The 12,925-nt window shown below is 31.4% G+C and overlaps 1 protein-coding gene across 11 annotated transcripts in view; it reads left to right on the top strand.

Annotated features, from left to right (window-relative positions):
• The window catches only part of LOC139493085 (rho GTPase-activating protein 8-like), a 37,147-nt gene that overhangs the window by 15,421 nt on the left and 8,801 nt on the right, over positions 1 to 12,925 (top strand). For 7 of the 11 annotated variants that reach the window (XR_011656901.1, XR_011656900.1, XR_011656899.1 and 4 more), the window contains 10 exons: positions 241 to 307; positions 604 to 691; positions 1,531 to 1,662; positions 2,482 to 2,568; positions 7,027 to 7,125; positions 7,431 to 7,541; positions 7,942 to 8,012; positions 8,513 to 8,590; positions 9,648 to 9,776; positions 10,828 to 10,934. Coding sequence is in view for 8 of the 11 variants with exons in the window: in XM_071281236.1 (XP_071137337.1) it covers positions 241 to 307; positions 604 to 691; positions 1,531 to 1,662; positions 2,482 to 2,568; positions 7,027 to 7,125; positions 7,431 to 7,541; positions 7,942 to 8,012; positions 8,513 to 8,590; positions 9,648 to 9,776; positions 10,828 to 10,934 (969 nt within the window). In the remaining 3 variants the exon portion in view is untranslated. Of the gene's footprint in view, positions 1 to 240; positions 308 to 603; positions 692 to 1,530; positions 1,663 to 2,481; positions 2,569 to 7,023; positions 7,126 to 7,430; positions 7,542 to 7,941; positions 8,013 to 8,512; positions 8,591 to 9,647; positions 9,777 to 10,827; positions 10,935 to 12,925 lie in introns of all 11 variants that reach the window. The other 4 variants (XM_071281240.1, XM_071281238.1, XM_071281233.1 and 1 more) reach the window with 1 other exon arrangement.

Genomic DNA, 12,925 nt, shown 5'->3' with positions numbered 1-12,925 from the left:
ATGTTTTTAGATTTTGGATATTTGACCATAATAGGTAATGTCCAATTTTTTAAAGTTTTTAAGTTTGAGTTATTAGACCACAGTCATTATGTGTCAGAAACCTGTGTTGTGTCAACTATTTAATCACAATCAAAATTCAGAGCTGTATCATACTTGCCCCAATGTTCAGGGTTCGAACTCTGCGTTCGTATAAAGCTGTGCCCTGCGGAGCATCTGGTTCATTTATGTATATAATTGTAGGATGCTGAGGACAATGATGAATCAGAATTCAGAGATGTGGCACAGTATAGGATACTGGAAGTTGCTGGTAATTTATATGTTATTTCTTTGGGGAGGAGGGGAAAGAGAAAGGAGAATTACTAGTCAGAGATGTGGCCAGTACAGTATACTGAAAGTTGCTGGTAACTTATCTGTTAAGGAGGAGGGAGGGAGGGGAGGGTTACTAACTAGTTACTAACTGGTCAAAGATGTGGCTCAGTAGAGTAATAAGGGAGTCAACATGTGGTAACTTATCTGTAATATGGGGGATGGGCAGGTGACTTACTAGATATTTTGTTGTACTTTTCAATGATTCATTACCTAATTTGATTTTGATTTTGGCAGGGGATGATACTTATGGCCGGAAAGTTATAGTCGCTTCAGCCTGTAGACTTCCTCCAAGTTCACAGATAAATCATGAACGACTTATGGAGTAAGTAAAACATTATAACAGTTACTGTAGCTTCAGTTTGTATACTTCCTCTAAGTTCACAGATACATATACAATATTAGGTCAATGTCAGAAAAAATATAAACTTTTTTGTATGAGGCTGAGAAACTGGGGATGGATGAGGTTCTACCAAGCCCTTCTCCAGTTTTGCACCGAGTACAAACAAGTTTATATTTTAATGACATTGACCTTATATTGTTTTTATACTGCAACTAAAATTAACACATTGATAACTTTTAGGTCGTAACACAAATGTCAAACTTATTTTCATCCCTAAATGAACCCCTATTTGTGGAGAAAGTGTTCCGTGATGAAATTGACATTATACAAAATATAGCTATGTTACTATATTTAGGAAATAAACACAACTTGCTGCAGTATAAAATAATATATTGCAAAGTTATAGGAAACTGTTGTACCCAGATTTCCTGACTAAGCACATGCACAGTTAAATGTTACATAATTAAAAGAAACAGTCATTACTTCATGTCCTCTTTAAGTAAAGTCATTATTATCTGGTGTAAACAGTCATAATCAGATGTCCTCAATATTCAGTCTGACATTTCAAAAATGTTGCAGTGGTTTAGGAAATAGTTATAATGTTAACCTCATTTTCTACGATCACTAGAAATCAAAGTGTTTCATCTGCTGTCAAAAAATCTCTCCTTCCTATACATTTATATAAGTAGCTGTACTTTATAAGTAGACTTCCTACAGCAATGTTATAACCTGGAAAGTATTAAAAATACATGTTTAGAAATGTACAAAGATAAAGAAAAAAGAATGGATTTAGTTAAAGGATCATGATTTCTATATTACAGATACCTTAAATACACCTTGGATCAGTATGTGGAGAATGATTATGTTATAGTTTACTTCCACTACGGACTGACAAGTAAAAACAAACCTAAATTAGGCTGGATGTTACAAATGTACAGAGAACTTGATAGAAAGTGAGTACACAAATGTTAAGTCCCTATTCAGTGTAGATCTGGTCTCTTTGTAGATGTCAGTAATGTACAGAGAAATTGATAGAAAGTAAGTACACAAATGTAAAGCCCCTATTCAGTGTAGATCTGGTCTCATTGTAGATGTCACTAATGTACAGAGAAATTGTCATGAAATTTATTGACAATGCAAACTCAGATATTCAAGTCACAAAATGATAGGTATGTGTTTAAAGGGATTTCTCAATTAATAAAACAAATAACATGATTTGTGCATATTGTATTAACCTATTTGTATGAATACCAATTCAAAGTATTAACATAATGTGTTCCATCATTTTTAGTTCACAAAATTAGATAAATGCAATATATCCTTCAGTGTACTTTGGTTATAACACTCTGATTCATCATTGAGTTCTGCATCTTGGGGGGAAATGTATTTTTGTGTATTTGTGAACAAAGAAAATCTGTCAAATGTTTATGTGTAATATGTAGATACCCCAACTGTTCAAAATTGCCAAAAAGGTTTCAAAATATTAAAACATGAAAAACAACATCTAAAAAGTTCTATATGTCCAGTACATCTGATGTTTTTGCTGGGAAAAAAAACTGGCTAGGGTTAGAGTATAGGATTGTGTTTGTATGGCCTTATTCTTTCTTTTATAGGTACAAGAAGAATCTAGGATTGTTTTTGTATGGCCTTATTCTTTCTTTTATAGGTACAAGAAGAATCTAGGATTGTGTTTGTATGGCCTTATTCTTTCTTTTATAGATACAAGAAGAATCTAGGATTGTTTTTGTATGGCCTTATTCTTTCTTTTATAGGTACAAGAAGAATCTAAAAGCCTTATATCTAGTCCATCCTACAAACTTTATCAAGTTATTACTAAATATATTTAAACCATTTATAAGGTGAGTCACTTACCTTGATACATGTTGACCATCTGACATGTCTGATAAGATTTTGTTTAATACAATTGTAAACATTTTTTCTATAAGAATTACATTGCTTGATTTAGGAAGCATGTATTTTTTATGTTCATGTGTGAATGTGTGACTTTATTTTTAGAAAGATGAGAAATCATTTTTATTGAATGTGGATGAATTTTGTTACATGTTTTTATCGTATTTAAATCCTTGTATTTGTTCTATTTTTGATATGCATTTAGAAGTTATTGCAAGATTTTGTACTGTCAGTATTTCTTGGCATGTGTGAAATAATTTTGTTCCTATTTTTTTTTTAAAACAGCAGGTGAGTTTGTGTTGCCATAGCATCTAATTGTATCACTCTAATACATGTGTGTATCTATTAGGCCATGATAAATTAAATATTAGATTTTCATGCAATTTCTATTTGTGATAGACAGGAACATGGGTAAGAAATTGGTTATCAGTTTATTTTTGTTAATTATATATTTGTTTACTTTTGTCATCTCCCATGGAGCTAAAGAGAAAACACAATTTAAAAAAAACATCTGTTGAGATGAGGCATGAAAATCGAACAATTAAAATTTATGACGGCTTCAGCATAAAAACTGTAGAATTTGCCTGTATTTCCTCAGTATTCTCTTGAGAAGCTTATAGACAGTACCTGCTGGAATGGGCTGTGACTTGCTACACAACAGCTTTGTTGACATTTTCACTGAAAGAATTTGTTTAATACAATATCATTCAGATATCCAAGGCTTATTTCAAGGGGGGAGAGGTGTCCTAGCATTGTTTTGATAGCTCTTGGTGGTTTTTTTTAAGAAATTTTCAGAGAATAATATTCAAAATCAGAGAACCACCTTTTCATGTTCATTTTATGCCCTTGATTTTTACTTGAAAAAAATTTTCTTCACACAAAATGACCATATCAATTACTGGGGAATTCTTTAGCAACTATAGCCTTAGCTAATATGTGTTGTAAATAGTTTACCAAGCATTTAGATTTACCATTTATTCTACTATATGACTAAAGAAATGTTCAGTAGGAACTTGCTCATAACATGTCATAACTGTGACTTCAGAAATGCCTACTTGTCATAAATTAGAATTTGCCAGTTACTGTTGGTTACTATGGCTACAGAAATGTCTACTTGACAATAAATGTGAATTTGCCAGTTACTTTTGGTAACTATAGCTACAGAAATGTCTACTTGACAGTAAATATGAATTTGACAGTTACTTTTGGTAACTATAGCTACAGAAATGTCTAATTGACAGTAAATTAGAATTTGCCTGTTACTTTTGGTAACCATGGCTACAGAAATACCTACTTGACAGTAAATTAGAATTTGCCAGTTACCTCTAGTAGCTATGGCTACAGTAATGGCTTCTCAACAAGTTTTTAAAATTTGCAAGTTTCTTATGGTAAAATAAATATCAAGTACCGTTGAATTCTTTATATAGCCTTAGCTAAACTTTGAGCTTTCATCGGATAGATATCAACCTTATGATAAACTTTGAGCTTTCATCGGATAGATATCAACCTTATGATAAACTTTGAGCTTTCATCGGATAGATTTCAACCTTATACAAATAAATACCCTCCCTTTTCATTGCATCTGGTCACTTATTTAGGGTTGTACAAATCTGTATGTAAAGTCTGTAACTGTAGGTAAATTGAATTCATATAGGAACCCTATTAAACAGACCAAAGTTCATCTTTCATATTGTATAATGTTCCAAAACTAATCACAATCTTATACATCTACATGTATACGTACACTTGCATAAGGTTCTTTTGTATCTGATGCAGCTCATGTGTTGTAAATAGCTGACAAAGCATTTTAGATTTACCGTTTTTTCTACCATGTTATGGTAAATATATCTAAAGACATGTTCAGTAGAAACTTGCTAATTACATGACATAACTATGGCCACAGAAATGCCTACTTGACAATAAATAAGAATTGCCCATTATTAATGGTTACTATGGCTACAGAAATGCCTACTTGACAATAAATAAGAATTTGCCCATTACTTATGGTTACTATGACTACAGAAATGCCTACTTGACTATAAATAAGAATTGCCCACTACTTATGGTTACTACGGCTACAGAAATGCCTACTAGTCAAGAAATAAGAATTGCCTATTACTTATGTTTACTAAGGCCACAAAAATGTCTATTTGGCAAAAAATAAGAATTGTCCATTAGTTATTGTAACTATGGCTACAGAAATGGCTTCTTGGCAAGAAATAAGAATTGCCCATATTTGTTAACAAAGGCCACAGAAATGCCTATTTGACAATAAATGAGTAACTTATGTTTGTGATTTTTCTTTCTATCTTATAAGAAGGTAAGATAGTTTTATACATACTGGGTTTTAGGTATTTTTACCTTCCTTGGGAATCACCAATACCCAGTCATCAATTATATTTACCAATACAATTTATGACATTTGTAAAATTATGGATCCATTTTCCAAAAAAAAAAAAAATTTTGATTTTAACAAAAAAATTGTCCTGTTTATTTGGTTTCGGAATCATGATTATTTTTTTTATTTGAACTTACATTAAAAACGGATACAAAAAAAAAGAAATATATTAATATACATTGTATTATAGTCAATTAATGCTATTCATATACAACTAAAAGAACTAAGAGAAGTTTCCCTATAAGTAAATACACAGATTGTTTGTACATTTTGTTAAAGTTTATCTTAAAAGAATGATTTTATTTTCCTGATTGCTTTGTTACTAATGTTAGCTTTATTCATTTAGTAAACGTTTCTTATCGTTGATTGTAGTGGTCAAAACTTTTCTTATCGTTGATTGTAGTGGTCAAAATTGACTTTTTGTTTAATCCAATAAGGATATTTTCCAAACGTTTGATTGGTCAGTTTTATAATAACTTCTCTCTCTGCTTTACTGGTTATTATAGAAATATTAATGAGTTTATATTTTATTTTTACGTTACTACAGCAGGTACGTTGAATCACACAGTATCCTTATTGTTTTACCACTGTGGTATTAATTGTGGTATTATGGTTGTTCTATTTTTTGTTTCATGCCTAAGATGGTGATTTGCTCTACCAATTTGAATTTTTTGCACAAGTATTTTTGATGCAGAATAAATGTATGATGTTTTAGAAGTATTTGAGAAATATAAATAAAGAAATAAAATTGCTTTTATCTGGAATAGAAATTAAATGAAAAATAACTTTTTATTTTAATAAACATGATAAATAATGGTTTGCATAGACTTTAGTTAGTAAATAATCCGTGAAAATACTTCTTGGGATATGTTATTAAAGCAAAGTCACATGATTGCCCACTCTTTTGGCAGTCAGTACTTCCCTCCCCTTTTAAAAAGTTATGGATCTCCCACTGACTTTTAGAGACATAGTCTGATAAAGAAAGGTCAATAAATATATACTAGAATGTATGAAAAAGTATTTCTACATTAATTTTGTGATTTCACAAAAATAAGATTTTAATCAACAGATTTTGAGTGACCAGATTTATTTTCACAATGACTATGTCTAATTTAAAGTATTATACTATAAAATTGCCATATTTATTTTTTTTTTATTTTTGAAATGCAGTTAACAATTTCTATGATCTAAAAATATAAATTTTAAATTTTGATGAGTCATAGGACAGGTCTTACTACACAAGAATGTATTCAAACCTTGATATAGTAAGCTAGAAAACCTTCCCTTCAAAAGGTTCGAATGGGATTTTGAAATTTTAATAGTACCGTATAAATCTGCAGCAACTGTTAGATAACAGTATATAAATGATAAAATCCATTTTAATTTGAAATGAGTTAACATTTTATTTATATTCCTTGGTTTTTATTGAGTTAATTGCATGATATTATCTTGTTTGTATTATTTAGCATTTTATATCTTTATGGTATCATCACATTATGTGATTTATATTGATTTATATATATTATACACTCACACATTGATGACTAGTAATGACTGTTTATCAGACAGTATGTACACGGATAACGAGTTAACAAGTATGATAGGAATGGGACAACATAAAACATTTATTTATACAGTGCAGCCTATTTTAATTATTATTTTGTACAAATTATCTCCCCCTTCTTTTGACTATAAATATATAAATTTAAAGCTAAATAATTGAACAGTTTTCTAAGAGATTAAGAGTTATTGTAGGCTAACCTCTGATTACAGATGTAAGTCCTGAAACGTATCACCAAAGTTCCCAAAATTGCAAGAAAGGGTTTTATTTTGACATAATTTTTTTTGTAAGTCAACTTTTCACCATGGTATTTCAATAATATTTTACTGATACATTTGTTTTTGTTTAAATACATTTTGATTTGCAATACTTTTTACACTTGGAATTTGAGATGCAAAATGTAGTCTACAGCATTTATAACTTAGTGAAATACATTTGATTTTTCAGTGCTAAGTTTGGAAGGAAGATAATGTATGTAGATTATTTACACAAGTTAAAAGAACATCTACATTTTGATCAGCTAGTCGTGCCATCCTTAGTTTTAGAGTAAGTACTTTTACATTAGATGTTTTGTTCTCAAAATGTGTTTAAATGTAGTAACATATAAAGGCAAGGTACAATAAGATGACATCACTCTCACTCTGATATGTTTATAAAAAGGAGCTAGATGATAATTTTCTTCACAATCTGAATATTTGACCAGAGTTCTATATACATGTATAGCTATGGTAAGGTAAGTAAGATTTATTCAGCAGTCTACAATTTATTAATAGTAAGGTACTCTTCTGTATATCTTGTATCATTATAATCTATTATATTTTCTCACCTTCTAAATAATTAACTATTTACAGACATGATGCTAAGATATTGTCAGCACAGAAACCATCTTATCCTTATTCCTCAGATGAAAGTGAGGCTGCAGTTCATAATCCAAAACAACAGTTTGGTGTTAAATTACAACAGTAAGTTTGAACAATCAAAGTTATATATAGAGGGGTTGGGGAGGGGTGAATTGGTATTGAAATCTGATTTCAATTATCTGATTTAACTTTTGAATCAGAATAACAGTGTTTTATTACTGCTATATGACGTAGAAAATTAAATTGCAAATTAATACTTTAATAGTCTGTTTGCTAATTTCTGTAATTAACCCTGTTATTATGAAACTTATATTCAATGCTTATAACCACAAAAAAACCTGATTCTAGTTTTAATTTTGGTGGTGTGACTGTCACTTGTACTGTTCTAGAGTTATGTCCCTTTACTTGATTTATGTCCCTTCATAACTTTATATGATAAGCAAGCAGGGGCATCATTTGTGTCACATGGACACATTCCCCATTTATTTGTTTTGTTTTCCAGAATATTACAGAATTACAAGTGTGTGATACCTCCTGTTGTGGAAACTTGTGTGGAATTCCTCAGGAAAAATGGTAGGATCATATCAAATAAATAATTTGTATGTGGGAAAAATGGTAGGATCATATCAAATAAATAATTTGTATGTGGGATTTAAATTTACAAATTATGTGCACTTAATATGTAAACATTTCTTAGAATTATCTTAATACAAGTACAAATGTACCATAATGGAGGTGTTGATGTTCCAATGGTTAACAAAATGAAATTGCAATGGAGTAGTTGTTTGAACATTTTAAAGAACAGCTTTGCTGGATATAAATTAAAACTAAAATTGCAATTGGATAAGAGCTATGTGCTTTGTCATATACAGTCAAAGCTTTGTGAAAAGTTTAATTAGTTCAGAGTTTTTGTAGAAGGTCAAATTTGACCAGTTCATTGCTACCAAATAGTTATTTTGTTAATAAATGTCTTAATATAATATAAATCTACAGTAGCTTTGATCAACTATACTTTCCTTAGTTATTTTATGTAACTGAGACCTTAATATTTAACTTCTCTATTTGTATTACAGCTTTAGATGTGGAAGGAATATTCAGAAGATCTGCCAATGCATCCGTTTTAAAAGATGTTCAAAAGAGATTTAATCAAGGTAAAAATGTTAATTTCAAACTCATATTGTTTGTCCTTGTCTTCCAATTTTCATTCTTGAACAATGGCTGAAGAGGAAACTGAATTTTGGTTTGCCACTTTAGTATAATTAAGAAAGTTTCCATTGTAGCTGAAGTTATTTGAAGTTTTTAGAATCCACTAGCTTATCTACAGCTGACAGTTACATCATTACCAGTATAACATTTGAAAGGAAATGGTCCAATAATCTGTAGGAAGGACTTGGCAATTTATTGGTTAAAATTAGGGATGTCAACAAGTACTTGAGTACTCCAGTATAGCTCAGTAGTACCGAGTATCGATTATCAAAATGATACTTGACTAATCGGGTTTTACCTAACTTATTTGCTTCAATGTACTACTGCAACAGTTTGTCATCGCAACTCCTCTGAAACTACACAACAGAATTTCATGAAACCTTTTCAGATAATAAAGACATACTATATAGATGTGCATATCGACAGGAAATTACGATTCAATTTTTTTTCTAGGAGTTACATTTCTTTGAACTTATTTGCTCTAAGGTACTACTTCAACAGTTTGTCATCTCAACTCTTCTCAAACCACACAACAGAATTTCATGAAACTTTGTAGATAATAAGGACATACTACGTAGATGTGCATATCAACAGGAAATTACGATTCAATTTTTTTTCTAGGAGTTATGCCCTTTTGAACTTATTTGCTTCAATGTACTTCTGCAACAGTTTGTCATCGCAACTCCTCTGAAACTACACAACAGAATTTCATGAAATTTTGTAGATAATAAGGTCAACTATGTAGATGTGTATATTTACAGGAAATTATTATTCAATATTTTTTCTTATACAATTTTTTTTTCTTATACTTATTTAATTTCTCCAATGACAATGTGGGGACGTGGGGTATGTGAGCGTGCTCACTAAGGTTCTTTAATTACGCTTCATGTTGAAGTTCAGATTGTCACAAAACTGAGCAAGTTATCCCTGTACAGGCTTTAATTGAAAGGGACACATGCTTTCAATAAATGAAAGTATTTTTACATTATCTATGTTTTACAGGAGAAACTGTTGACTTTGATGAAATAAATGATGTCCACATTCCTGCAGTAACAATGAAAACATTCCTCAGAGATTTACAAGAACCAATATTGACCTTTGACCTATACCAACCAGTTGTCAGGTTACACAGTAAGTATAAACATAAACATTGTTGACCTTTGACCTAAATCAACCAGTGAGGGGGGATAGGACCTTTATCGTGACTCTGGGATTGAGTGTTTTTAAGCCCGGGATTTCGGGATCCGGGAATTCTTTTTTCGAATTAGTGGACCTCAGGATTTCATATTTTTTAAGGCCAGGATTTCGGGATTTCGTGTTTTTAAGCTCGGGATTTCGGGATCAGGACCCCTCCCGCCCTCCCTCACCAGTTGTAGGGTTACACAAGAAGAATACATACACATTATGGACCTTTGACTGCCATCTGTCAACATATATTTGTTCTGGCTTACAGAAGTTCCACTGCAAGCTTGATTATAAACAATGTCATAATATCTATTCCTGTTGAAACAAATATTCCATACCATTTATTCCGTCAGGAACATTCACTATAATATTTATTCTAGTGGAAATAATATTCCAGAACATTGTTTCCATTTGGAACTTATACTATGAAGGAACTTCTATTCAGTGAAAAAATCGTCCAGTTGGGTTAGTCAGTTTACATACAAATTATTGACACAGAATGTATAAATACACATTGTTGATTTTGGACAGCAAGTACATATCCTTGACATGTGGTATTGCAAGTTTTCAGGTAACACATGTACATTGATTATATTTCCTTGACCTGTGGCCTTTATCAAACTGTCTGGTTATGGAGTTGATATTTTAAAATATATCCTTGATCTGTGGCATATGTGTAGATTATCGGGTTTTCTTCACATTGATATCATGAAATATCAGCCATGAGCCACAATATGAACTTTTTTGGCGAGTGAGCAATATCTAAACGAAGACAACCTGATTATCTATTAATCGTTCAACTGGTCTTATCCCCTCTCCCTTAGAAATTTTTTTACACTTTTATCTGGACACAAGTAGATAAGAAAGTAAAAAGATAAAATTAGATCTTATTATTCCAAGAGTTAAAAAGTAGGGGGGTGGGGGGAAGGCTTGCAAAAATATTCCATATTAACCATGCTGGCATAGGGTATTTGAACTTATTTGATTTAATTTTTAGCGTTAGAAGAAGACAGACAGTTGATTGAAGTACAAAGATTATTTAGAGAGGAACTACCAAAGGAAAACTACATTATACTGAAGTATATTATACACTTCCTGACACAGGTAATACATTTCTTTTATTCTATGACTAGTCTTATGGCAATCCTTTGACAATTTTTTGTCACGAAAGACTTAGTATAAACAAATTTAGTTATAGTGGATTGAGAAACAAGTTATTACAACTTATATTAATCCCTTTCCACTTTGCTGGTGTGAGTGCTACTTTGAAGGGCCTGCTCTTTTTTCCGAAATCTACAAGGGTGTCTGTCTTTTATGTGCAAGAGATGTTGCTCTATTTTAATACTGGTCAGCAACTATTGTCGCCTTCTGACGAACTATCATTGTTTCTCAAGACCATGATTGCAAATGTCAAGAGAGAGCCGAAAATTCACTCTGTGAAATATTATGGAACCAAGAAACTTTGTGTTTTTAGTCTAATGCGCTAACCACTGTACCATATCTCTCCTGAAAGACTTATTCCTTTAGTAAAATCACTGGATAATTCTAACCACTGTATCATATCTCTCCTGAAAGACTTATTCCTTTAGTAAAATCACTGGATAATTCTAACCACTGTATCATATCTCTCCTGAAAGACTTATTCCTTTAGTAAAATCACTGGATAATTCTAACCACTGTATCATATCTCTCCTGAAAGACTTATTCCTTTAGTAAAATCACTGGATAATTCTAACCACTGTACCATATCTCTCCTGAAAGACTTATTCCTTTAGTAAAATCACTGGATAATTCTAACCACTGTACCATATCTCTCCTGAAAGACTTATTCCTTTAGTAAAATCACTGGATAATTCTAACCACTGTACCATATCTCTCCTGAAAGACTTATTCCTTTAGTAAAATCACTGGATGATTCTAACCACTGTACCATATCTCTCCTGAAAGACTTATTCCTTTAGTAAAATCACTGGATAATTCTAACCACTGTACCATATCTCTCCTGAAAGACTTATTCCTTTAGTAAAATCACTTGATAATTCTAACTACTGTACCATATCTCTCCTGAAAGACTTATTCCTTTAGTAAAATCACTTGATAATTCTAACCACTGTACCATATCTCTCCTGAAAGACTTATTCCTTTAGTAAAATCACTGGATAATTCTAACCACTGTACCATATCTCTCCTGAAAGACATTCCTTTAGTAAAATCACTTGATAATTCTAACCACTGTACCATATCTCTCCTGAAAGACTTATTCCTTTAGTAAAATCACTTGATAATTCTAACCACTGTACCATATCTCTCCTGAAAGACGTATTCCTTTAGTAAAATCACTGGATAATTCTAACCACTGTACCATATCTCTCCTGAAAGACTTATTCCTTTAGTAAAATCACTGGATAATTCTAACCACTGTACCATATCTCTCCTGAAAGACTTATTCCTTTAGTAAAATCACTGGATAATTCTAACCACTGTACCATATCTCTCCTGAAAGACTTATTCCTTTAGTAAAATCACTTGATAATTCTAACCACTGTACCATATCTCTCCTGAAAGACTTATTCCTTTAGTAAAATCACTGGATAATTCTAACCACTGTACCATATCTCTCCTGAAAGACTTATTCCTTTAGTAAAATCACTGGATAATTCTAACCACTGTACCATATCTCTCCTGAAAGACTTATTCCTTTAGTAAAATCACTGGATAATTCTAACCACTGTATCATATCTCTCCTGAAAGACTTATTCCTTTAGTAAAATCACTGGATAATTCTAACCACTGTATCATATCTCTCCTGAAAGACTTATTCCTTTAGTAAAATCACTGGATAATTCTAACCACTGTACCATATCTCTCCTGAAAGACTTATTCCTTTAGTAAAATCACTGGATGATTCTAACCACTGTACCATATCTCTCCTGAAAGACTTATTCCTTTAGTAAAATCACTGGATAATTCTAACCACTGTACCATATCTCTCCTGAAAGACTTATTCCTTTAGTAAAATCACTTGATAATTCTAACTACTGTACCATATCTCTCCTGAAAGACTTATTCCTTTAGTAAAATCACTTGATAATTCT

This window comes from Mytilus edulis, chromosome 10 (genome assembly GCF_963676685.1).
Source record: "Mytilus edulis chromosome 10, xbMytEdul2.2, whole genome shotgun sequence".
Classification (NCBI taxonomy): Eukaryota; Metazoa; Mollusca; class Bivalvia; order Mytilida; family Mytilidae; genus Mytilus; species Mytilus edulis.
The sequence above is the reverse complement of the archived record's forward strand: the minus strand, read 5'-3'. Positions and strand labels throughout refer to the sequence as shown.